The sequence below is a fragment of the Desmodus rotundus genome, chromosome 3 (genome assembly GCF_022682495.2).
Source record: "Desmodus rotundus isolate HL8 chromosome 3, HLdesRot8A.1, whole genome shotgun sequence".
NCBI classification, from domain to species: Eukaryota; Metazoa; Chordata; class Mammalia; order Chiroptera; family Phyllostomidae; genus Desmodus; species Desmodus rotundus.
This window is the reverse complement of record NC_071389.1, coordinates 159,612,578-159,640,064: the sequence shown is the minus strand read 5'-3', so window position 1 is coordinate 159,640,064 and position 27,487 is coordinate 159,612,578. Positions and strand designations below refer to the sequence as shown.

Here is a 27,487-nt window from a genome sequence, read left to right as displayed (position 1 = left end):
CACAGTCCGGACCCGCGGGCCGGGTGCTGTTACCTGGTGGGGCTCTTCTTGTCTCCCATGGCTTGGCTACAGATGCACGCTGAGAGTCGCTGCTGCGGCCGCTGTTTGTCAATAAGGAGGATAATAAGCCGGGCGGAAACGGGCGGGGGAGGAGGGAGAGAGGGGGCGGGGAAGGCCGCACCGCCGAGCTCGGAGCCGCCGCCGGATCCCACGCAGCCTCCAGCTGTCGGGGAAACTCCTGCCTGGGAGCACGTGATCCGCACCCGCCAATCAGCGGCCGCGCCGGAGACTTCAAACGCGGCCAGCGCGGCCCAGCACCCGCAGCGAGTTCGCTGGCAGGCGGGAGGCGTGGGGGTGACGCTGCAGCCTCAGAAGCTGCGGTAGTTTCTTTATCCGCTGTCCCTCGCTGGCCCTCAGCATCCTGAGCAAACTGGGAGTGCCCTGCGCTTTGGAGCCCCTCTTTCCCCCGAACGGCGGTCGATGCCCTGCCCTCCAACAGGAAGCCTCATCCAAGGTGGGGCTAGCGTTTAGAGGTCAGCCCAGCTCGGGACCAGAGTCCCGGGGTGAGGTCTCCAGGTAGAAGTGATTTTCTGACCTCAGCCACCCTTGGCTACTCAGACCCAGCCCGAAGGATACCGGGGGGGGGAAGACGGGAATCAACATTTAGGGCCATTATTAAAGGATTTACAATACTGTCAGGTTTTACGCATGCAAATGCTTTACCAAGTAGGGATTGTCGCCCTTAATTTAGAGGAAATGAAACCGAGGCTCAAGAGAGGTTAGGTGACTTCTTCCATATTACGTAATTAGAAGATAACAGCCAAGAATCTAACCCTGGCTTTAATTCCAAATGTGTTGCTTTGGTTTCCCAGGCATCTAGAGTAGCTGCTTAAAATAATTTTTTTTAAGTATTCATAAGCCCCTTTTTAAAATAACAGGTTTGCATGTACATAAACGCAATCTGTTGGTTAAAACAGAACACCATCCTCCCAGGTCTCATTAATTACCTCAACCTACTGAACACTCTCGTCTTTTACACACTAGAGGCTAGCAACAACTGGTCTCTGAAGCACCAGCCCCAACTCCCCAATCTATTCAATAACCCACAACCAGATTAGTAACACAATGCTGGTTAACATGTGCCGTCACACTGATCAAGGATTCTGCGAAGGCTCTTCGACTCCTCATCCTGGCATTAAGGACTACCACTACTTCTAACTCCCCATCCCATTCCCCATCAGAAAAGCTGCCTCCTGGCAAAGACTGCAGATGATATTCATTCATTACTCTCCAAAAACCTTCCTTCAAAAAAAAATGGCTTACTTCTGCATAAAATATTTCCCTCTTCTCTGTGATGGTACTGTTTCCATCCATCTTTCTAGATTCACAGCAAGTCTGAATTATTGTAAAATAATAATCACAGAAGTCCCGGGTTCTCAGCCTACTTTCCCTGTGTTTTCGCTGATAGACCTTGGAAATTGGGTGCTTAATTTCAGGAATTGTTAGCTTCTTCATTTGCAAAATGGCATCTATATTTATGAGATTGTGTGGTTAATAATAAAATAACTAGCATTTTTTAGCACCACATGCCAAGAGCTTTGTAAATCTCTACCCAAATGCTTATTTTAAAGAACTCAAAGTACTATGCAAATGCTCTGGTCAACTAGCCTAACCCTTCATTTGAAAGACAAGGAACTTAGAGCCCTGGTTAAGTAGTCTTTCTTTGATGAACAGGCCAGGATTAGAGCTCTGACTCACCAAACCTGCTTTCTGATTAACCGTATCACCCCAATTTACAGGGGTCTCTCTGGACTCACCCCACCGTCTGTATTTCTTGGAAGTGTCACTTCTTGAGACTCAGACCTTGATTCAGAAGCACAGAAACCATGAGCAATATGATGAGGAAAACATACAAAAGAATTTGCACAAAGAGGAACAAGACTGTGAAAAAGGGACCTAGTGTGATACCATCATTCCTTCTGCTTTCAGTTCCTGCGCCTTTCTCACGGCCTCCAACAGCAAAATGTTGGGACAGAGCATTGTAGGTTCACAACCTCTATGGTCTGTGGGAGCCACTACAAGGAAGGTCCCCGGAAGAATTTGCCATTTTCAGTGGAAAACAAGTGGCAGTTACTAGCTATGATGACTTTGTACTTTGGATATGGATTTGCCACACCTTTCTTTATAATAAGACACCAACTGCTTAAAAAATAAGGATGTTTTAGTTAATCCATGAAACAGATATGAAGAGGAATGTTTTCCTCTTTGAAAAATGGATCAAACTGTTGAACACAACATACTAGATATGTTTGTAAATAAACTTATGGAATGGAAAAAACAAAAAAAGCAAGCATACGAGAGAAGATCTGAGGCCTAGTCTTCAATCTCTCACTAAGGCAGTGAGTAAACTTAGATTACTCACTTCTTTTTTTCCCATCTGTAAATTAAATAAGTTAAAACTATTGTCTCAACTGAAGTCCCTTTCAGACCTAAGACACTGTGATGTTTTTAAATTCCTCCACTGGCTGGATGTTCAAGGAGACTGACTAGAAGCATCGTCTACGAGAAGTGATGGCAACAATTGTAAAACCAATTATATTTCAAAACCTTGATTTTGGGAGCAGAGTTAGTTTAGTTGTTTGGTATTTTGTTTTTGCAAAATTGAGATACTTTACTAAACTTTACTAATTTTGTTGATTATAAAATGTATAGGTTACCATTGTATTAGTTTCTAGGGTGCCAAAACAAAATACCACAGAGTGGCCTAAACAGCAGGAATTTATTTTACAATTCGAGAGGCTAGATATCCAGAGATCAAGGTTATTCATGCGCCTGGTTTTTTCCGAGGCCTTTCTCCTTGGCTTGTACATGGTGCCTTCTCTCTCTGCCTTTACGTGGTCTTCCCCCTGTGTGTATGTGCCCTAATATGTTCTTTTAAGAACACCCATTGTATTGGATTAGAGCCTAACCTAATGATCTCATTTTGCTTTAATTACTTCTTTGAAGACTCTATCTGCAAATTCAATCACATTCTGAAGTAATGGGAGTTAAGACTTCAACATGAATTTATTAGTGGGCACAATTCAGTCCACGACACCAGTGTAAAAATTTCAGCAAAGATTTTTTTAATTAACATATCCAGAGCATTCTTGTAACATTACTAGTACAGGTTCACAATCCTTATCTGAAACCCTTAAGCCTGGATACATTTTGTAAGTAAGATGTTTTGGGATTTTTGAAAGGAAATATGGTAAAAATACTACATAATTACCTAAGCTTCTGAGTGGGTTCTGAAGTAGCACCCCATAATCAAATGCATTACTATTTATGCGAAATATTAAATATTCACTCTGTTGAAAAATAAAGTCTATAAATCTCCTCCATCAGTTCCACTCAGGTTTTCCTGCTAAATGAGTACAGGTCAGCTTTCAATTGTCAGTGCTTTTTAGATTACAGGTTTATGGAAAAAGGATGTTCATCTGAAAGAATTTCAGGGCACATTAAGATTGAAAATACTAAGATTAAAAACATCCATATTCCCTGACCCTGCAGTTCCACTTTGGGGAATATATCCTAAGGACACCAGAAGTACATAAAAAGTTTTATGCAGAGACAATGATTGCAGTTATTTTAACAAACATTGAAAATAATTTGAATGCCCATCAGAAGGGAAATAAGTAACGATCTAGCCAAAAAGCTAAATTTTAAGCAGGCACTAAAAATGATTTTGAGAATCTAAATAGACATTTTTCCAATGAATTCATACAGATGGCCAACAAGTACATGAAAAGATACTCAACATCACTGTTTATATGGGAAATACATATTAAAACTACAGTGGGATATCACATCACACCTGGTAGAATGGTTATTATAAAAAAAGACAAGAAATAACACATGTTGGCCAGCATGTGAGGGAAAAGGAATCATTGAGCACTGTTGGTAGGAATGTAAATTGGTGTAACCACTATGAAAAATAGTACGGAGTTGCCTCAAAAAATTAGACACACAACTACCATATGACCCTACAGCTCCATTTTGGGTGTTTATCCAAAGAAAATGAACACACTAACGCAAAGAACAAGCACCCCCCCCATGTTCATTGCAGCATTATTTACAGTAGCCAAGATATGGAAACAAATTAAATGTCCATTGATGAATGAACGGACAAAGAAATTGTGGGATATATACATATATATAATGGAATATTATTTAGTCATAAAAAAGAATAAAGTTCATCATTTGCAACAGCATGGGTAGACCTCAAGGGTATTATAGTAAGTGAAATAAGTCAGACAAAGACAAATACCATATAATCTTACTTACACGTGGAATATAAAACAAAAACAAAACAAGCTTATAGATACGAAGAATAGATTCGTGGTTGCCAGAGGCAAGGAGTGGCAGGGGTAGCAAATGGGTAAAGAAGTCAAAAAGTGCAAACGTCCAGTTATAAAATAAATGTTAGGGAATGCAATGTACAACATGGTGACGACTACAATTAATAACACTGTATTGTCTCTTTGAAAGTTGCTAGAGAGTAGACCCAGAAGTTCTATAACTATATAGGGTAATGGATGTTAATTAGACATAATGTTGTGATAATTTTGCAAATATACAAATATCAAGTCATTATATTAAACCCCTAAAACTAATATAGTGTTACGTCAATTTTACCTCAATAAAAAATGAAATTGGTAAATGGCATTGACTCAAAGATAAATAAATGTAGACCAAGCATTATTTGTTGCTCTGTGTATTATCTTTACATTCTTTTTTGTTCTCCTGCCCAAATTTAAAAAAAAAAAACCAAAAAAACCCAGAAAACTGGTATTATGAAGAATTTGTAAGAAGCGGCAATGCTTATGTTGTAATGTTAAGTGACAAATGCAGAATATAAATTGAATATGCAATAAAGACTAAACTGTATAAAAAGCATAGGAAAAAAGATCAGAAGGAAACATACCAAAATATCAATGGTGGCTTACCAGTCTCAATTTCATTTCAGTACATTACAACCTTTTTATTACACTGTGAGCTCCCAACCTTTTGTTCCCTATACTCTCCCTATGTCCTACCACTTTCTAATAGTTCTGTATTTCATCCCATGGTGTGGCCTTGACTAAATGACCCATCCATCTCTATTCCTCCTGCATTTCCTATTTACTCCAAACCAGTCCAGCACTAGCTTCGGGATAGCCTCCCATTTCTACACATTGGCTCTCATCCACCTTCCCCAAATCCAGAGAGGCGTTTGATGGGGACACAAGATGCATTAATAACAGATAAACTTGAACAGGGAGTTGGAAGATGTTTGAAAGCTTGAAACCACAGCTCTGAAGTAGGGCCACTGGCCCACTAGTGCTGGTGTCTCTGACAGGGTCACATACAGCTCATACTGCAAATGCTGGGGAAACAGCAAACTGAATTTAGCTTCTACCAAAGAAAGAAACTGATGCCGCTGGAGTGATGCTCAGAGGAGCAGGAAGTGGCCTGGAGGACAACAAAAAGGCAACAGGAAGCTGATTGAAAGGAAGCAAGTCCCTTCTTCCTTTTGCCTTTCAGTCTCCTCCTGGCATCACCTACTGGCAGAGCCAACTGGAGCCAAATAACAAAGCTGAAATGTGGTCCCAGAGCATAGAGGAATAGCAGTTCCAGCATCACAAAGGGAGTACACAATAGAGCGTGTGTTTGGGGCTGACAGACAAGGGCTGAGTAACTGCCACAGTGACCCCTTTGACGCTCAGCATCCACACAAACCCTGCTACACATATTTGAACATACAGTAACAAGACATCTCTGTTTCCCCTGCTAGTTAGATGCAGCTATCCTGTGTAGAAATACATTCTCACACTCCCCTGATAATGAGGAGACACACGCCATAACAGGCATCATACCCATTTCTGGGATTGAACTACACCATCCACCACTATGCTATTTTAGTGACTCCTAAAATTCTGTTACCCAACAACTAAATTTAAAAGTTAGCTTTTTCAAGGAAAATTGGAGACAGACTTCTAGCCAAGAGGGATGTGTAGGTAAACACACTGTGCCTCCTCGCACAAAAAAAAGGACAACAACAAATTTAAAAACAAAAAACAACCTGAACTGACAGAAAATTGAACTGTATAGAAGTCCAACAATCAAGGAGTTAAAGAAGAAACATTCATCCAGACTGGTAGGAGGGGCGGAGACGGGCAGCTAGGTGGAGAGGACTCTTGGCAAGGTGGCAGCTGACAGACCAGGCAGTCCCACATTCACGTGCAGATAAACCAGGAGGAACAAATGGGAGCAAGACAGACCATGCAACTCATGGTTCCAACATGGGGAAATAAAGCCTCAAAACCTCTGACTGAAAAGACCTGTGGGGGTTGAGGTGGCAGCGGGAGAAACTCCCAGCCTCACAGGAGAGTTCATTGGAGAGACCCACACAGTCCTGGAATGTACACAAACAACCCACCTGGGAATCAGCACCAGAAGGGCCCAATTTGGACTGAAAGCTGGCAGAGAGCTGAGCAAGTGGCATTGTTGCCTCTCGGACCCCTACCCCACATACAGCACCACGACGTAGGTTGCCCTACCCTGGTGAACACCTAAGGCTCCGCCCCTTCCTACATAACAGGTGCACCAAGACAAAAAAATGGCCCAAATGAAAGAACAGATCAAAGCTCCAGAAAAAATACAACTAAGTGACAAAAAGATAGCCAACCTATCAGATGCACAGTTCAAAACACTGGTAATCAGGATGCTCACAGAACTGGTTGAGTATGGTCACAAAATAGAGGAAGAAGTGAAGGCTATACAAAGTGAAATAAATTAAAACATACAGAGAAACAACAGTGACAGGAAGGAAATTGGGACTCAAATCAATGGTTTGGACCAGAAGGAAGAAATAAACATTCAACCAGAACAGAATGAAGAAACAACAATTCAAAAATATGAGGAGAGGCCTAGGAACCTCCAGGACCACTTTAAATGTTCCAACATCCGAATCATAGTGGTGCCAGAAGGAGAAGAGGAAGAGCAAGAAATGGAAAACTTATTTGAACAAATAATGAAGGAGAACTTCCCCAATCTGGCAAAGGAAATAGACTTCCAGGAAGTCCAGGAAGCTCAGAGAGTCCCAAAGAAGTTGGACCCAAGGAAGCACACACCAAGACACATCATCATTACATTACCCAAGATTAAAGATAAGGAGAGAATCTTAAAAGCAGCAAGAGAAAAGGAGACAGTTACCTACAAAGCAGTTCCCATAAGACTCTCAGCTGATCTCTCAAAAGAAACTTTGCAGGCAAGAAGGGGCTGGAAAGAAGTATTCCAAGTCATGAAAGGCAAGGACCTACATCCAAGATGACTCTATCCAGCAAAGCTATCATTTAGAATGGAAGGGCAGATAAAGTGCTTCCCAGATAAGTTAAAGGAGTTCATCATCACTAAGCCCTCATTATATGAAATGTCCAAGGGACTTATCTAAGAAAAAGAAGATCAAAAATATGAACAGTAAAATGACAATAAACTCACAACTATCAACAACCGAACCTAACAAAAATAAAAACAAACTAAGCAAACAACTAGAACAGGAACAGAATCACAGAAATGGAGACCACATGGGGGGTTATCAGTGGAGGAGTGAGAGGGGAAGAGAGGGGAAAAAGGTACAGGGAATAAGTAGCATAAATGGTAGGTAGAAAATAGATGGGGGGAGGTTAAGAATAGTATAGGAAATGTAGAAACCAAAGAACTAATATGTATGACCCATGGACATGAACTAAAGGGGGGAATGCAGGTGGGAGGTAGTATGAAGGGTGGAGGGGAATAAAGGGAGGGAAATGGGACAACTGTAATAGCATAATCAATAAAATATATTTAAAAAACAAAAAAAAGAAAAATTGTATTTTCTTTTTTTGGAGAGAGAGAGGAAGGGGTTGGAGAGGGAGGGAAGTAAAGAGAGGGAGGAAAGGAGGGAGAGAGAGGGAAAGAAAGAGAAACATCAATTTATTGTTCCACCATTTATGCATTCATTGGTTGATTCTTGTATGTGCCCTGAAGGGGGATGGAATCTGCAACTTTGGCTTATTGGGAGGACACTCTAACCAACTGAGTTACCAGGTCAGGGCCAAGAAAAAAGAGCGGGAAGAAAATAGTTGATATTTACAAATACATACACACACATACATAAAAAGTAGTAGATACTATATGAGGTCTGTCCAGAAAGTATCCAGCCACATACATTGAAAAATAGAGACATTTATTGAAGAAGATACAAGAGACATTGTACATAGGACAATGACGCCTTAGTCCCCTTCAAAGTAGGCACCTTGGGACCTCACACAGCTCTCCCAATTGCCATCAGCTGCCGCATTGTATTTTCCTGAATCTCACTGAGGGTCTGAAATCTCTTCTGCTTCAAAGGTGATTTCAGTTTGGGGAAAAGCCAGAGTTGCAGGGTGCCAAATCTGGGTTGTAGGGTGGCTGAGTCACCTGGATGATTTGATTTTTCACCAAAAAAATCTGCGTGAGACATGATGTATGAGCAGCCGCATTGTCATGATGAAGCTGCCGATCGCCAGTTGCCTGTAGATGTGGCGGGTTTTGTTGTATTGCATCTCTCAACCAATGAAGATCATTGAGGTAGTATTCCTTGTTGATTGTTTGGCCTAGAAGAGCGTACTTGTGATGGACAACACCTTCCCAATCAAAAATACAATGAACATGGTCTTCATTTTGCTGCAATTTTGCCACACTTTCTTCTCGACCACCTTTAAAGCATTTGTGCCTCAGTTTTACTGCAATGCACACTCATTACATTGTTCCTGAAAACCTTTTGGATCATCCAAAAAGAGTTCCCAGAGGAATGTTCAAGCTTAATGCAAAATTTAATGCAGATTTGTTGCTCTACTTGCTCAGTCATTTTTTTTATGTTATTGCCTATTTTTTTTGTTTTTTAAATTATTGATTATGTGATTATAGTTGTCTCAATTTTTCACCTTTTGCCCCCCCCTCCACCCAGCATCCCTCACTCCCTCAGGCAATCCTCACACCATTGTTCATGTTTATGGGTCATGCCTATAAGTTCTTGAGTGGGAGCTCACTGTAGGTAACTAACCACGTTTTCTCTTTCTGCTTGTAAGATTCTCTCTTTATCTTTAACCTTTGGCATTTCAATTATGATGTGTCATGTAGTTGGCTTCTTTGCATCCATTTTGTTTGGGACGCTCTATCCTTCCTAGACCTGCAAATCTATTTCTTTCACCAAATTAGGGAAGTTTCCTTTCATTATTTTTTCAAATAGATTTTCAATTTCTTGCTGTTTCTCTTCTCCTCTGGAACCCCTATGATATGAATGTTGAAATGCTTGAAGTTGTCCAGATGTTGCTTATACTACACTCATTATTTTAGATTATTTTTTCTTCTTGTTGTTATACCATCCTATAATGTTGTTATACCATTATAGGATGGGTGGGCATAGGTTGGATGGGACAAGTCTCCACAAGGCGATCTCCAGCAGGGGTAGGGGGGGTAGCAAACAGTGTTAGCCAGGTTGATGGAGTCTCAGATATCACACCCACCTGCCGTCTCTGTGGCACTGTGGGGGGAGGGATCAGAAAAGGGACAGTTGTCTCTGCCTGCTTTTCTATCTGGAAGAAAGCTGTCCTCTAGCTCCTGCTTTGATGCTAGACAGTTCAGTTCTTCCCTCTTTGCCACTGGTGCCTTTCGAGCTGCTATCTCGGTGCTGGAGCTCACAGGGAGTGAGTCTGAATAAGTTTGTGTGGGGGTTCTTTAAGAGGAACTACTTAGGACCCCAGAAGTTTCTTTCACCAACTCAATCCTTGCTGGTTTTTGAGTCTGAAGTTATGGGGACTTATCTTCCTGACACTGGACCCCTGGGTTGGGTGGCCTGCTGTGGGGCTGGGACTCCTTGCTCCAGAGATATCACTCCTGAATTTTTATCCACTACATGTGGATGTGGGATCAGCCCATTCTGCGTCTCTGCCCCTCCTAGCAGTTTGAATGGGTGTAGTTTCTTTAATTCCGTAGATGGCAGGCTTCCCATCAACTCAATTTCTGATGGTTCTAAGTGATGGTTGTTCTATATTTTAGTTGTAATTTTGATGTGATTGTGTGAGGAGGCAAGCTGTATCATTCAGTCATTTTGAATGGGACAGCCACACAGTACACACCCTCACTTTACAGCATCTACCACCCCCACTACTAGTACAGGGAAGTCATTATTGTTCATGTATGAGCATTCCAGTCCACTCTCCTTGGCTTCCAAGTTACATTGATGTCATGCAAACCATTCTCATTATATTAACAATGGCTGGACTTTCTCCAGACAGACCTTGTATGTAGCTGCTACAATCCTCACTCCTGTAGCTAGCTGGTCATGAAGCCATTATTGATATTTATAACTTTTTTTCTACTAACCATTCTATATTCTATGTTTCCTATTTCCTCAGTCAAGTTCTTTGCTAGTTTTAAGTTTTTACCTGATGAAGTGGCCTAAACATTTGTTCCTGAATGCTTAGTGGTCCTGCCTTGATTGGTTGATGAAATTTCCATTAACTTTCCCTATTTGACATTGAAATATTAAGAGGTGTTTTCAGGAGTATCCTGGGTTGAAGACATAGTCCTTCCTATCTTCACAGTGTATCAGCAACCCAATTTTCCCTTTGTAATCAGGATCAATCTTTTCATCCAATAAGGCATCTTCCTTATTTATCTGTTTATTTGGTAGTCTGAGGAACACTAAATGTCCAACAGGTGTTTTTGTCTTCTAATTCAACAGAAGAATGACTGCTGTCGCCCCTCATGGAAGCATTCCTACCCTGGAAATCAAGATCTCCAGATCAGCTGAATTTGATGTTATGAATATGGAAAGCAAGCATTCTGCAAGCAGATTTTTAGGTATAATGATGAGAAGAGAAACTCCCACTTCTAGCTCTTAATTCCTATATTCACTCTGGTTATGGAAGAGACAGCATCACATAGTGGTCTCTCATTCAAAGCGCATATTGCATGTGGTAAGACAGCACCACATTTTTTTCAAGATATTGTCTCCAAACTGACTGAGTCTTGAGTAAGAACATTCCACTGTTCTATTAGGCCAGATGCTCCTCGGTGATAGAGTCTGTGGTGTGACCACAGAATATCATGGGTGTGAGCCCATTGCTATGTTTCTCTTGCTGTGAAATGAGTTCCTTCATCAGAAGCAATATTGTACAGAATACAATGAAAATGGTGGTGCTAGCAGAAGCATTACAGAGGGAAGGCATATCCACATCCAAAAGATGTGTCCATCCCAGCGAAATGATGTGTGTCCCTTTCCATGAGGAAAATGGTCCACTGTGATTAACAAACCAGCAGGTAGCTGGCTTGTTCCTTTGAGGAAGGGTGCCAAATTGGAGACCCGGTGTTGGCCTGTGCCCTTGATTAGTTCAGCACTCAGGAGTCGCAGTGTAGCAGGCCATGAAGTCAGCCTTGGTGAGAAGGTGATAGTGCTGGGCCCACGTAGAGCCTCCATTTCAGACAACATGGCCACTCTACACATGGTCCCATTAAGAAATCCCTAGGGTGGCTGGAAATAATGGCTGATGGGCAATAAGAGACTGTCATTTTGTCCATCTGATTATTGAAAGCTTCTTCTTCAGATGATGCCTTTTGGTGAGTATTTACATGGAACACAACTATCTCCATACTGTGGGCCCATTCAGAGAGCTCCATCCACATTCCTCTTTCCCCAGACCCTTTTGTATCAACCTCCCAATCTTGTCCTTTCTGAGCCCCTGACCATTCAGCCCAAATGTTAGCAAATGCCCATGAATCGCTGCATGTCCATATTTCTAATTATTTCTCACAGTTGATTGTCCAGACAAGGTGGATAATCAAATGTGTGGCTCTAAACTATGCTTTTTAGGAGAATTTCCCTCCATTCATGGCCTTCAGGGCCACCTCTCATTGGGCTGTAATTAATGTAATTGTCCAACTGTCCTTGGTGCCAGGATATCATGCAGAACCATCTGTAAAACTGCCCTAGGTTTTTCATCCTCAATCAACCAATTGTGAGAAACTCTTTATGAGGCCATCAATGTGGACTGAGGGAGAGGAAGAGTCACTGTTGATGGACTTTTCATGCAATAAACTCCACAGTTGTAAAGATTTCATCCCCATTCACATATGAAGTGATTTTATAAACTTCCAGCACAAAATATCGATATTGTAGCTACACTTAGAACTCCTAGTAAAATCGAATGTATTTTAATCATTTTTATATTAGTGTCTGACCCATAAAAATCTACTGTGACATGTCTGAAAAAATTTTAAGTACCCAAAGTCTTTATGCCAAGAGCACAAACACAGCTGCAATGTCACATTTCTCAGTGGTGAAAATAATGTTTCCCTGAGACATCATCTTGGAAACAGATGTTTAAGGAGAAATTTCAATCTGTTGTCTTATGTATCTTCATAGGAAAATGATTGAACTAGAATCAGTTTTTGCAGTAATATAAATATAACTCCAGCAATTTCTACAAGGATTTCTTGCAGCAAACACAGTGCCATTTGGATAATATATTTCACTAGTATATTACATTCTAGAAACAAACATCTTATTTCAGCAGTATAAGTAGTAGATTTTCCATGTTATACATTACTTGACATTTCTCAGATTACATATATCTTTAAATTTTAATATGAATACATTATGGCAATAAGCAAAACAAAACTGTTTTCTTAACCAGTGGTTAAGGGCATTATCCATAGCCAGATTGCCTGGATTCAAATTCTGGCTCTGAAGCTTGCTAGCTGTGCTACCCTGGGCAATTATTTAACCTGTGCCTCAGCCTTCACATCTATGAAATGGGACTAATAATAGTATGTGCTCATGGGGTTACTATGAAGGTTAAGACGTTAATATAGGTAAAGCCCTTGGAAACAATGCTTAGCACTTATAAGGAATATTGGAGACCTAGCTATTTTTCTGCAGTAGCTCGATAGAATGGCTAGAGCCAGACTGTCAGTTTCTAATTTTAGCTCTAGAGCTTACTCCCTGTATAATATTGGACAAGTTATTTAACCTTTTTTGAACCTCAGTTTCCTCATCTGTAAAATGGGAATGATAATAATAGCTGCCTCATGGATTTATTGTGGGTTGATATATGTAAAGTACTATGACTGGTATACAGTAAGCTCTACACAATAAACCTTTGCTTTTACTAGCTGCTGTTGCTTAGTTTGAATGCCAGTGAGGCCTGAAAGCCCTAAGAGCTTAGTGAACTTTCAGGTAGCTCATCTTCCTAGAACTCACTAAATATTCCTATGGGCCAACTTCCAGGATTTCTTCTGGCCAGGGTTCCCTGTGACCTTCTAGATAAACAGAAGTCTACATGTAATATTTATTTCTATTTTAGATGTAAAAAAAAAGGAGATAGATATAGAATCAGCTGAAATTTGTAATATATTTGAGTTGGCTCAGTTCTATTCTGGACTGTTTTTTTCTACATATTTTTACCTCTAAATATTTATGGAAGTATTATCACTTAGCTTCTTTGGCCCTCAATTTTCTCACTTGTGAGAAATGAAAGAATTGTAGTGAAAATATCTCATTTCCCTTCCAGGTATAAAATTTTAAAACTCTAGCATTCTATTCTCGTAGCAAGATGATGTTTGGTGTGGTGTGGTCTGAGAGAGATGAAATCTTAGTTATTTGAATGAAATCCATAGTTCAAATACCACTGTTGGTGGCAGCTGCCTAAACAGTAGGTTACTATAAATTCCATAATTTCTTGTTATTATGGAGAAAAAGGACCAAAATAAATTGGAATGTTTATAATGATATGTAATTCTATGACTCAATTGCTATAAAACTCCTAAACTACTTTGAAATAATAGAATTTTATGTTTGAAAGTTTCTAAAATCCATACAAAGACAAACATAAATTTTAAGTTTAAATAATATATATGTAAAAGTTCTTCAGAGAGTACATTTTACAAATGCAAAATGTGATCATATTTAAATCAATGTGGTGTTAACTTATTTTAACAGAAGAGCTGTATGATAATGGAGACAGAAACCTCTGGTTATTTAGCAGGCATGTAGAAAGCATTCATTCTAAACTGACATCAAAGCATTTTTACATGATAAGCTGTCCAAGTTAGATTTCATGTATATGAAGTCATGCCAGTTGCTAGGAGGATAAGGAGCTTTACTTTGATGGTTTTGAGTTTCTACATTTGCTTTCAGCTACTCTGCCAAAGGCACATACCCTGCACTACCCAAACCCGTATAAATTTCTCTGATGTTTTTAATGTCAAGACATTTCTTCCACTGTCTTTTTGCTTTTATCAGATAGTGAAATGACTTATCTCTTGGTAAAATTTGTTCATCTATTATTATGGTTCTTAGTACACCATGTAGTGGTTAATTTTTAATATTCTTTAACATACAGCTTGTGTTTATCTTTGAAGTAATATAGTGATCCATTTACCAATGCATATTTGAAAGACAATTTCTCATGCAAAATAGAGCAAAACCACACTGCCATGTAATATTTATAACATTAGCTCATCTCTTCATGTACTCTGCAGTATCCCTCTTCATATACTTCTTTAAAAAAATAGGATCTGCCACAAATAATGCCCTTATTTATTACAAAATCATAAGCATGTAATTCTATAACATAACAATATCACACTCAAGCACACCATATGACATTTTAGGTGAAATGTTCAAATTAAAACTATAAATTATTACACTTATATTATTACTCTACCAACCACACGCAAAGCAGGCGTTACTTCTGCCGGAACTTGCATATAATCCCCAGAAGCGGAATTGCTGAGTCATGGCAATTCTGTGTTTAAGGTTTTAAATTTTTGAGGAATTGTCACACTATTGAGCAAAAGTCTTAAAAGAATGATTTGCCTAACATTGCTTTTTATATGTGACTGCCAGATTTATGAGTAGTATTTCGCAGAGAAAATGGACTTCAGATATTAATGGACAGAAGTGTGGCCAGTGGGGACAGTCAGGAAGAGCCTACTGAGAGGAAATACACTTCCACAGAGTTTCCAATGTCTTTCTGTACTGACACTGCTACTAGAGCCAAGTATGTTCACGGCATCATCATTTGCTCCCTAAAATTCTAATGGCAGAAGTATAGTCAGATGTGGATTTAAATTTTTTTAATTTTATTTGTTTGCAAAAAGAAAATCTGGCATTTCAAATTCCTTAGCTCTAAAAATAGTTCTTCTACCAGGTTAAAAAAATTAGTAATTTTTCCCTGGCTGGGTAGCTCAGTTGGTTGGAGCATTATCCTGTACACCAAAAGGTCATGGGTTCAATGCCTGGTTAGGACACACACCTAGGTTGTGGGTTTGATCCCCTGTCCAGGTGCACATGGGAGGCAGCCAAATGATGTTTCTCTCCTACATCAATCTCTCTCTCCCTCAAATCAATAAACGTATTCTCAGGTGAGGATTAAATATATATATTAAAAATTAATAATTTCTATAATAAGCCATTTTATGTCCTCATCCAGAATTTATCTTAATGCTATTTTTAAGAACTAAATGTTTATTTATTAGGGCATTTTTTATTATTATTTATCCAGCATTGTGATAGATCCTAGGAATTTTAAAAACAAGACACTTAATTAGAATCTACTGCTGACGTTAAAAAAAAATACAGGTAAATGAATTAAAAAGATAATCATGTCTTAGATGTAACAATACTTCTCACCACATACGGAAGTGGTGCCAAGTACTCACTCACTTTTGTTTGGGGAGAGACAAATTTAGGGATGTTGATACTACTTGCATAGTGGACAGACTTGAAAGTTCCCTTAAATGGGAACTGAAGCCTTCAAGTTACACTGAGCCCCAAACTACATAAATAGGTGACGTTCCTAGAAGTGACATATCTTCCTGCCCTCTTCCCTCTCTGTCATGCGGCGAGAGAACACTTCAGGAACCATGTCACTCTCCTCTGGCTGGATCTGCCTTGGGAGCTTACAACACATACCAATCACTGTCCTATTTAGAATGCCAGCAAAGGCTGAAGACTCTTGACAGGGGCACAGACTTCACCCTCTTCAGGTCTGACAGCATCTGAAGTTTTAGCCTGGGGCCATTTTGAGCCTCAAAGCCCATTAATCCTAAAAGGCTGCTTCTACTCTCTGTCATCCTCAGTCATTCTCACAATTGCAAATTACAGCCCCTCCTCCACCAACACTTACACTCTGTCCTGCCTTCTCCAGTATTGCTGTCATTCTACTGCTTTGCACTCACTCCCCAATAAATCACTCTTTCTCTTGTGGTTGCCCACGCACCCTAGTGCTTTTTTACTATGCCTTTTGGAGCGCTCCCCCCAACAACCAACCGACCAGCCAAACACACGGCACACCCTTTCTTAAGGACACTGAGTATTCTTTAAAGTGTTTTCCTCTTTGAATTGTCTCCTAGATATTTTGGAGCCCATTTTGTGGATGAACTACATTTCCATCTCTGTTTTATAATCTTATTATTTCTCTTTTGCTTTATTTCTAATACTTTTTATTAGATGGTGTTACTATCTTTGTAAAACCTCCTTATATACCTTTTAGAACCATATGAGATTATAATAAATGAATACTTGGGCATTTACCTATTACCTATCCAAAATCTACTACTTCTTCTTCACTAACACCAGTTTTCCTTAGAACATCAAAGTGTCCACATCAAACAATTTTGATATTTCAGCTCCTTTAATGCCAGGAGTGGTCACTTTTTGAGCTAATCACATAGTTTGAGCTAATGAGATATAAATGGAAGTCTACTTCAGTGTTTTCAGGAAAACTATTGTTTTACTGTTAAAAGGGTCATACTCATCTATGCTCCTCTTCATCTTTCATATTTTAAATGTAGATGCTTCATAAGTTTCTGTACTTTATCTTCTTCTTGCTGCATATACAGTATTCTTATCTTCACCTACAGCTTTTATCATCACATATACATAGTCTTATTAGTAAGGCTTATCCAGAGAAATAGAACTAATAGAGATATATATGAGATCTGTCCGGAAAAAGTCCAGCCATTGTTAATATAATGAGAATAGTTTGTGCAACATCAATGTAACTTGGCAGTCAAGGAAGGTGGACTGGAATACATATGTGTGAACAATGATGACTTCATTGTACTACTAGTGGGGGTGGTAAATGCTGTTGAGTGAGCATATGTACTGTGTGGCTGTCACATTCGAAATGACTGAGAGAGTAAAGCAACAAATCTGCATCAAGTTTTGAGTTAGCTTGAACGTTCCTCCATGGAAACTATTTGGGTGATTCATAAGGCCACAGTGATGGGTAACAGCTATGGTGATTGGCAGCTTCATCGTGACAACATGCCCGCTCATGCATCATGTCTCATGCAGAGATTTTTGGTGAAACATCATATCACCCAGGTGACTCAGCCCCCCTACAACCCAGATTTGGCTTCCTGTGACTTTTGACTTTTCCCAAAACTAATGTCACCTTTGAAAGGGAAGAGATTTCAGACCCTCAATGAGATTCAGGAAAATATAACGGGGTAACTGATGGCGATTGTGAGAACTGTATGAGGTCCCAAGGTGCCTATTTTGAAGGGGACTGAGGTGTCATTTCCTATGTACAATGTTCCTTGTATCTTGTATCTTCTTCAATAAATGTCTCTGTTTTTCATATTACATGGCTGGATACCTTCTGGACAGACCTCATATATGTATGAAGAGATTTACCATGGGAAGTGGCTCCTGGGATTATGGAGGCTGAGATATGCTATGACATACCGTCTGCATTCTGGAGAACCAGAAAAGCCGGTCTGACACCAAAGGCCTGAGAACACTGGGGGCTGCTGGTGCAAGTCCTGGAGTTCAAAGGCCTGCAAACAGGGAACTTCATTGTCTGAGTATAGCAGGGGATCCATGTCCCTGGCTTAAGAAGAGAGAGAGGATTTACCCTTCCTGTGCCTCCTATTCTATTCAAGCCCTTGATGGATTCAATGTTGCCTACCCACAATGGTGTGGGTGGATCTTCTTTATCAGTCTAGTGATTAAAATGCTAAACGCTTCCAGAAACATCTTCACAGCCACACTCAGAAATAATATTTTACCAGCAATCTGGGCATACCTTAGTCAAGTTGACACATACAATTAACCATCACAATAATAATGCCAAAGAATCTGCTTTGGAATTTCAAAACAGTATTTCTGGCTTCTGTCTATCCCATAAGCATCTCAAACATGAACTCATGCTTTCCACAAGATAGAGTTTTCCTCTTACTTTTTGTATCCTGGTTAACACCATCACCATCTACCCTACTGCCCATTATGGGAAATGAGGATTCACATTAGAATCTTGGCTCTCTGTCACCTTCCACATCCATATTCCACATCTAAGTCTTGTTGCTTTCATTCCTTTAACATTTGTTGCATTTTGTTAATCCTCAGCCTGACCTGGAACCTTTGACTCTTCTATAATTTCTCCTCCACGTTGTGACCCCCACAAGGCCAGGGAGTATAACTTGCTGACTTCTGTGACCCTAGCTAGCCCAGGTAATAGGGTTCTTGTTAAATATTTACTTTCTAGCTGGTTAAAACTAATATTTAAATCTGATTGTGTTGTTCCAGCACTTAAAGGTTTTTAATAACTTCTAATTACTATCTAAATACCTTAGTATCTTGTAAAAGATATTTCATCATTCCTATGTGCAGATTTTTTTTGGCATATGTAATAGATGTACTCAGATGCCTAAAACTTTTAAGGCCTTCAGTCCGCTTTTACATTTTTCTGTCACTTCCCTCATTATACAGCTTTCAACTACCACTTGTGCTGTCCATGTGCTTGCTACCACTTGCCTTGTCTTCCTCTCTAATCTGCTGTTTCTATGCTGCCATAGGCAGGGAAAATAGGGACTTTCTGGGTAAAGTTCACGAGTATTAGTATACAAAAGTTGTAATTTCTCACCCTGGCTGGTGTGGCTCAGTGGACTGAGCGCTAGCTGGCAAACCAAAAGATCGCTGGTTATATTCCTAGTCGGGGCACATGCCTGGCTTGCTGGCCAGGTCCCCAGGTAGGGGTGTGCAAGAGGCAACCAAATGATGTTTCTCTCCCACATTAATGTTTTTCTCCCTCTCTTTCTCTCTCTCTTCTCCTCTCTCTAAAAAAAATGAATTAATTAAATTAAAAATTATACTTCTCATTTGGTTTATCACAGTTTTCCCTCTTATTTCCCACTTCTTGGGTATATTACAGAGATGAGAAGTTGCTGGATAAATGTCTTTTAGACAAGTGAGGTATAGTTATATATTAGCAATTTAAAAAATAAAAATTATATGTCAGCTCTGCATATGTTTTCCACATGAGGAAACTAGCCTATATGCAAATCAATAATCCAGTTCTTAAATCTGAACCGGTCATAACTGTCTCTCTCATTCATTCCGTTTTCTGGCACTTTACCCGCAGTCCATTCTTATCCTACTTTACTGTCATTGCAATTTCAAGCATAGATGGTAAGTATAAGGGAATGCAAAGAACCGTAAAAGAGAAGAATAGAACCATGTTAATGTTTTTAATTTCCTATGCCATAATTTTTAGTAAAGAGCTCATGTGAAATCAGTCTGGCATTTGAACACCTTATCTCTTCTGTCCCCATGTAAGGTAACTTAAGTACGACTATCATTTAAATAAATATATCGCCGATGTTTTTTAAAGGAGGTCCTGTTCATAAACTATTTGACTTTCCCTAAACAAAAGCAAAAACTAAATCCACTGGACAACCCTTATCTGCAAGTGAGCTGATCATTACTGCCAAAATAAGACATATATTTTAGTCATTAGGAAATACCTTAAATGATAACACTTGTAAGAGATGTCCATTATACCACACACACATGAAGACAGAGACACATGAGAAAAGCAAATAAGCAAATACACGTGATCCATTAGAAATTCTCTATTAGAATAAGCTATGAGAGTCTGGCATGGAGGAATACGACAGAAGAAGCTTCTCTTTGAGCTGAGGTTTGTTTATCCTGCTTATCTGAAGTCAGACCAATAATCCCAATGATCTCAAGCATGGTGATAAATGCTTTTCCTCATTTAGAAAGAGCCGATTGGCAGAACCTTTGCCAATGGGTCAATTCCTGCTCTTAGTAACACGATGCAAATAGGGCTCTTCTGATTTAATGCTCATGCATCATGTGCCCGGAGTTGTTTTTCATTAGCAGAGATAGATTTACATTCTCCTGCTTTCTGGCCCAGTGCCTTTTACAACCACCTGAATGCACTTAAGAAACAGGAGGATGACTTTAGTATTTAGTAAATAAAACCAAGCTACCTGACCCATGGGAGCCTGACCTTAGCAATCTGTCAAATGCCAGGTGGAGAGCCTTCTGCCTTCAAAGCCAAAGCGGGAACATCTATAAGGCCATGTGTTCCCAAACAGAGGCTGCCAGAGCACATTTTTGTTGGATTCCGCAAAGGCGTGTGTGTATGTGTCCTTCCCCCTTGCTTCGATTCTTTTAGCCCAAGCAGATCTAAATCTTAAGTATATTTTAGGTCTCTGCCTTTTTCTATTTATGTCTACCAGTTTTTATTGTCACTTAGGCTACTTGATTTCTGTACTTGGCCAACCTCTGATTCTACTTTCGCTTTATTTTACTAGGTCACATTGACCTGCTTGTACCCTCCTCTGTATCTGGCTGCTTTTGCTTTAGCTCTTCCATAACAATCTGTAGGGACTGATTTATAGTGCAGCACAAGATCTGGAGAGCTACATTAGGACAGTGTAAACTGGCTTGTCAGACACTGTGCCCTCCCATCTTATGAAGTGATTTTATTTGTAGGCTTTTGAGTTGAAGCTGGCTGACATGCTTGAATTTTGACCTATAAGTAAGAATCTTGTGATGGGGAAGGCTAGAAAGTAACATTTCTTCTCTCCGTTTCCATCCTTTACATTTATAACCTGAATGTTGAGTATCCATGGGAGAAAATGCTTCATTTACAAGGTAAATAATAATTTTAGAAGCAATTTTGATTTTTTATTCCACAAAAGGGAATGCAGACTAATAACTCCATTAACTGATAGAATGTAAGAAAAAAAATCTTATTTTTTCCTCAAGTAATTAATGACATCATGTGTGAACTAAGTGATATCTATAATTTTCAGATTGACTCTCAGCTAAGAGCTAATTGTTCAGACCAGCACGAAAGAGGCCTGCACCCCTGCAAGTTGCCATCTCATATATTTTTAACCTCTTCTTTACTTCCAACACTCAGAATATAGTGCATTTCAACTTTTATTGAATTGTTTCATTGCAGAGGCAATGTGTTCGTTGTAAGGATTAAGTCATTTGGAACACAGCCTAGTACATAATATAGCTGTTTGCTAGTATAATATTAAAATTATAATAGCAGATTGGTATCAAGACAGTGCTGTATGGAATTTAGCCAGGAATATCTGAATTTAGTCTTGGGCCTGTTGCTCCTTCTCTTTGTTTTAGTGTTGAGGGAGCTGTATGCACAACAACAGGAGCAAAACAACACAAAAATAATATCTCATTGTTAACTAGATCTTTGGCTCCAAATCCTAACATAAAACTCCAGAGAGCTGGACCAGAAAAAGGAGAAAATTCCACTTCTTTAGAGGCCATAGATACCAAGGGCCAAAGCAAACCAATTGGCCAACATTTTCTCTCTGTCCTACCTCATTGCCTACTCACACCCAAGTCTTGAAATTTGCTATTCCAGTGGTATAAAAACAGCACGTACAAGAGCTACAGAACAAGGGACAAATAATGAGAGAAAAATCATTCCCTGAGCATTGAGCTATCCACGCCAGACCTTCTCATGCCAGGGTAAGACATTGAGCTTCATTGTGTCGCCTGGGAAAAAAGTGACAAAAGAGAACAGAAAAAGGCAACGTGGTTTAGGCTTCTACCAAGTCCTAAGCCTGACTTCCATAATCTCATGGGTGCATCATGGAGGAGAAGAGAAAGTGCTGGTTCAGTTTTGAAGGTGCAGCGCTACCTCTTAGCTCTCACTGCTATCCCAGTCTTGGTAGGGCATTTGATAAATGGTCACACACCAAATCACTAGCCACAACCACTACAATGTTCTTAAACCAAACCAAAGCAAACCATAAACACTTCTCCTGGTGGTATCAGAGCTCAGAAGACTAGAACAGAGTACTAGACTAGAACACCTGTCTTTCAGGATTGTGAAGACGATTGACAATGATGTATGTGATATACGTGGCACATAGTAGGTTCTCAAAATGTATCTACATTTCTTCATTTTGCTACTATTATTATTAAAGAAAATCTTCTATGCTGGATACTGAAACACAACTGAATAAAAAAGCAAAAATTAATGGCTACAGCTGGTCAAATACAATACTTGGGCATATATTTAAGAAACTTAAAATGAGTACAGAATCTGACAGCTATGTTTCATCCAGATTTATATCACATTTAGAGTTTGGCTGGGATGTTAGCCAAAAGAGATTTGCTATAGTTTCATGAGATAAAATTATGGTATGAATCATCATCTCTCTAGTCTATTCAAGTAAAGATTTTTTCAGAGGATTTTAAGATGACAAACGTAGTTCATAATTTGATGTATATGTGTTTCTGCAATTTGAGTCTTTAATTTCAAACAGTGTGGTGGAGAGGGTATGCATTATCTCCAGCTACATGTTTGGGTCCATAAGATGACAACTAAGTGAAGGAATGCAAAAATATGGGGGTTTTTTCTACTTAAAAGTAAGCAGAGGTTCTATTTAAAAAGAGGCTTGACATTTTCCAGGCTAAACTATTATTTATAGTACATACATCACAAAAATATAGATATCTTTGTGAGCAAGGAATTTAAAAACCAATTATCATGGGTTTTTGACAATATAAGAAACAAGCAGAGTGTTGCAAGAGCTCATACTGAGATCATCATCTGGTACTGCAGCCATACAATGTTCAAGTCCAACCTTAGAATTCCTGACATTTGCTGCGGAGATGAAAATGTGGGTTTTAAGAGACCAGTCCAATATATTGTACCAGGGTAACTAGATATTTTTTATTTTACACTGGAATTTTAGATTGATAAACTTTCACAATAAGCTAAATTAATCTTTAATCTTTACCATTATAATAACCTCTAGGTATTAGCATCTGGCATTCTACTGATGTCAATTTAGTGCCCTTGACAATGATTTCAAGAAGTATTAGAAAAAGAGAGTAGTAAGATAAAGCCCAATCTAACTTATATCATTTAAGTAGATGTGTTATTTAGACTAACTCTGCATAAACTTTTTAAAAAAGATTTTACTTATTTATTTTCAGAGAGAGGGGAAGGGAGGGAGAAAGAGAAGGAAACACTGATTGGTTGCCTCTTGCATGCCCCCAACTGCGGACTCCTCAACCCAGGCATGTGCTCTGACAGGGAATCTAAACTTTCAGTTCTCAGGCAGGTAGGTGCTCAGTCCACTGAGCCATACCAGCCAGGTTATTTCTGCATAAACTTAAACATCATCTACTATTACAGCCATAAAACATGTAAGTTATTAAGAAAAAAAAAGGGAAAAGAAACCATGTAGGTTAGTTAACTTCTCTGTCACTTGGTTTCGTCACCTGTAATATGGGCATACCTCCCTTGATCTTTAGGAGGATTACATTAGATAATACATCTAATGTCCTAACACTACCAGCTGCTTCTCAAAAGAAACCTTACAGGAAAGAAGGGGCTGGAAAGAAGTTTTAAGGCAAGGATGTACATACAAGACTACTCTATCCAGCAAAGCTATCATTTAGAATGGAAGGGCAGACAAAGTGCTTCCCAGATAAGGTCAAGTTAAAGGAGTTCATCATCCCTAAGCCTTTATTATATGAAATGTTAAAGGGACTTATCTAAGAAAAAGAAGATCAAAACTATGAACAGTAAAATGGACAACAAACTCACAACTGAACCTAAAAAACAAAAACAAACTAAGGGAACAACTAGAACAGGAACAGAATCACAGAAATGGAGATCATATGGAGGGTTATCAGTGGGGAGGGGGAGGGGGAGAGTGGGGAGAAAAGGTACAGAGAATAAGAAACATAAATGGTAGGTACAGAATAGATGGTGGGAGGTTAAGAATAGTATAGGAAATGGAGAAGCCAAAGAACTTATATGTACCACCCATGGACATGAACTAAGGTGGGGAGGAATGCTGGAGGGTAGAGGGGTAAAGGGCAGAGGGGGATAAACGTGAGATAAAATTGGGACATCTGTAATAGCATAATCAATAAAATATACTTAAAAAATAGAGTTCTTAGAGTAGTATTTGGCACACAGTAAGCATTCCACATAGGATATATGTTACCAGGACCAGTAGTTTTATACGGGAAATAATTGCTTAACATGTAGTTATATGAGAATAAATAAAACTCATACTGTTTTACCATTTACTCATTTAAAATTTGGAGAAAACATTTTATGTTTACTAACCAATAAAAATAAAATTTCTGAAAAATACCCAATGAACAATTAATATTTACTAATACAGTAATATAGCACATAATTACTACCCATTAAGCATAAGAAACAAAATAAATGTAAAGACATTATGCATAATATTGTACATAAGGTAGTGCTTATTATTGTCACATATTTTACTGTATAAAATTTCCCCCTGAATTTAGAGGTTCCCTAGAAAACCTTCCACTGTAGATTATTATTAGTATGTTAGACCCCCATTGTAACACAGCTCCTTAGTACCGAGATCTCTATACTTGTGTGAAATCATTTCCACTGAAAGTTATGTCTGGTTGTAAAACTTCTTAGTAATCTATCACTTTGTTTAAGCTATGGGTCAAATACTATTTCCCTGAAAAACAAACAGTATAAGACCAAAAAACGCATTCATTTTCCTCACAAACACCAGGATATTTGTATATTTATGTTTAGTGAGTCAAGTAATTTCCAACATACCATGGCAGTACAATAGGCATAATTGTTTTTCCAGATGTGTATAAGTTCTGAATCACTAATCATTAGCTCTGTGGGATAAATTCATAAAATTTGGTCTGAAAAAATAAAACCACTCTTTTCAATCTTCTGCATATTTTATGTACATTGTTTTCTCTCATAAATTCTAATTATATTGATAAATGAGTATATTCAGCCTTGTTTCCTATCTTCTCTTTATAGTCTAAAATGGATACTTTCAAGTCCAAAGAAGAATAAGAGTGTCAGAAAAGGATTAAAAAATGGAGTTTCCAAAACTCTGAAGATTAATAAGAAAAAGATGGGAGAAGAATGGCATGAAAAAGGTGAAAGAGAAGCACTGAGTCTACCTAGCACTGATCTTAATCTGTTTCCTGTCTGACTACAAACTTTGCGACTGTCTTTGACCTACAGTTATCAGAAGACTTAAATGGGTTCGATATTCAAGATAACTCTTTGCATGGACAGCAGCAGACAGGTTGATGTTTGCTGTCTGTTGGGAGCTCAGCTAGAACTTCTTCTTTTTTTTTTTTTTAGATTATTTACGTATTTTTTAGAGAGGGGAAGGGAGAGAGAAATAGGAGAGAAACATCAATGTGTGGTTGCCTCTCGTGCATCCCCTAACTGAGACCTGGCCAGTAACCCAGGCATGAACCCTAGACTGGGAATCAAACTGGCAACCCTTTGATTCGCAGGCTGGCACTCAACCAACTGAGCCACACCAGCCAGGACTCAGCTAGCAGTTTTGACAGTGCCTACACATTTCCCCTGTGGCTTGTTTTTTACAGCATGATGGCTCATCTCCCAAGGGGAGCTTCTTGAGTGCTAAGTGTCCTCAGAACAAGCATTTCAAAAGGCCCAGGTGGAAGCCTCAAAACTTATGTTCTAACCTTGGAAATCCTGAAATATTACTTCCAATGCATTCTACTGACCAAGCAAGTCAAGAGAGAAGATTCAGAGAGAAAGAGGAATCTCTCAATAGGACATGTAACAAAGAATTTGTAGCTATCCTCCATTAAGCACAAATTTAAAAAAAAAATTCTAAAAATGAAAATCATTCTGAAAAGATTAAGAACTCAGTTCAACGGGTTCACAGAATATTTGACAAAAGTTTAAGAATTAGTGGTGAGCTTTCCAAGTCTAAGCCTCAGCAGGTGCCAAGCCTGTTAGCTGCCAGGAGCCGAGGGGGTTGAGGAGGAGGAGGCTGAAGGCCTCCAGCAGCAGAAACCACAAGCACAGGCCGCCCAGCCCACCTGTCTCTATTGACAAAAGCTTTGTCTCACAGATCCCAGCTGCAGAACCTTGGCCTGAAAATGCTACACTATATCAGCAACAGAAAGGGAAGTAAATTTTGCTTTCTGCCCATGGAGCTTCTCTTGCTGTGCAGGCCTTTTTGCAAATGTGTAATCAGCCTATCAAAGTGGCTAGAATGGTAAATGCAGAATATAGGTCTCCATCTGGTAAAGTACCTTTTATTCATGTAGGAAATCAAGTAGTATCACAACTTGGTCCAATAGTCCAATTCATTAAAACCAAGGGTTATTCTGTTAGTGATAATCTGCATCCAAAAGCAGAAATGAAAGCCTGCATGGAATTACTTAACATGCCATTGCCTGCTGGGTTATTTTTGTGGTGTGATGAAGCCACAGTAGGGCAGATCACAAGGGTATGGATCTCCTTACCCTTGGCCTCTGAATTGTATTTTGGCCTGACAGAAACAGTGGGAAGTCAAACATAAGATGAAAGCTATTGGATAAGGTAACAAGACTCTGGACCAGGTCTTAGAAGATGTTGACCAGTGCTGTCAAACTCTTTCTCAAAGTCTGGGAACACAACTGTGTTTCCTCAAGAAGCAGCCTACTAAACTAGAGGCACTGGTGTTTGGCCATTCTGTAGCTCATCCTCATTGCACGACTGACCAATGATGAACTTCCTCAGAAGAAGAAAAGCTATAGCAACCCCCTTGCATTCTGTAGAAGAATTGGACAGCACTATTTTGAAGATTGTGGTAAAGGTAGCTTATCCATCAGATTGTCTTAAAGTTATGTGTTAATTTAGTTATTATTTTTAAAAATTTAACATTTGAAATGTGTTATTTGAATGATATATGAAAATTTTAAAACCAAAACACTGCTTTTTGAAACCTCAAATTATATAATGTATTCTGTACATGTACTTTGTAGTTATGTACACATTAAAGTTACTCTGAATGACTTCATTTGGTATGTTGTACTGTATATCTTGTAAATTTTGTTTTCTTGAAACTTGTATGCATAAAAATAAACTTAAACAACTATAAAAAATAGTGATCTGGAAGATAGAACTGGAAGAAAATAATTAGAATATGGAATCCCAAAGATAAAAAAAGATAGCTTTAAAAAGACAATGGAGCCCTGGATGGTGTGGCTCAGTGGACTGAGTGCTGGCCTGCGAACCAAAGGGTCGGGGGTTCGATTCCTAATCAGGGCATGTGCCTGGGTTGCAGGCCAGGTCCC

At 39.1% G+C, this 27,487-nt stretch overlaps 1 protein-coding gene and 1 pseudogene across 4 annotated transcripts in view; one reads left to right on the top strand and one right to left on the bottom strand.

Annotated features, from left to right (window-relative positions):
* YAF2 (YY1 associated factor 2) overlaps positions 1–462 on the bottom strand; it is an 89,884-nt gene extending 89,422 nt beyond the window's left edge. For 2 of the 4 annotated variants that reach the window (XR_006653317.3, XM_053921612.2), the window contains exon 1: positions 34–462. Coding sequence is in view for 3 of the 4 variants with exons in the window: in XM_053921612.2 (XP_053777587.1) it covers positions 34–59 (26 nt within the window). In the remaining variant the exon portion in view is untranslated. The remainder of the gene's footprint in view (positions 1–33) is intronic. The other 2 variants (XM_045184124.3, XM_024575399.4) reach the window with 2 other exon arrangements.
* On the top strand, positions 58–26,992 carry LOC112318577 (metaxin-2 pseudogene; annotated as a pseudogene).
* Positions 26,993–27,487: the final 495 nt, after the last annotated feature.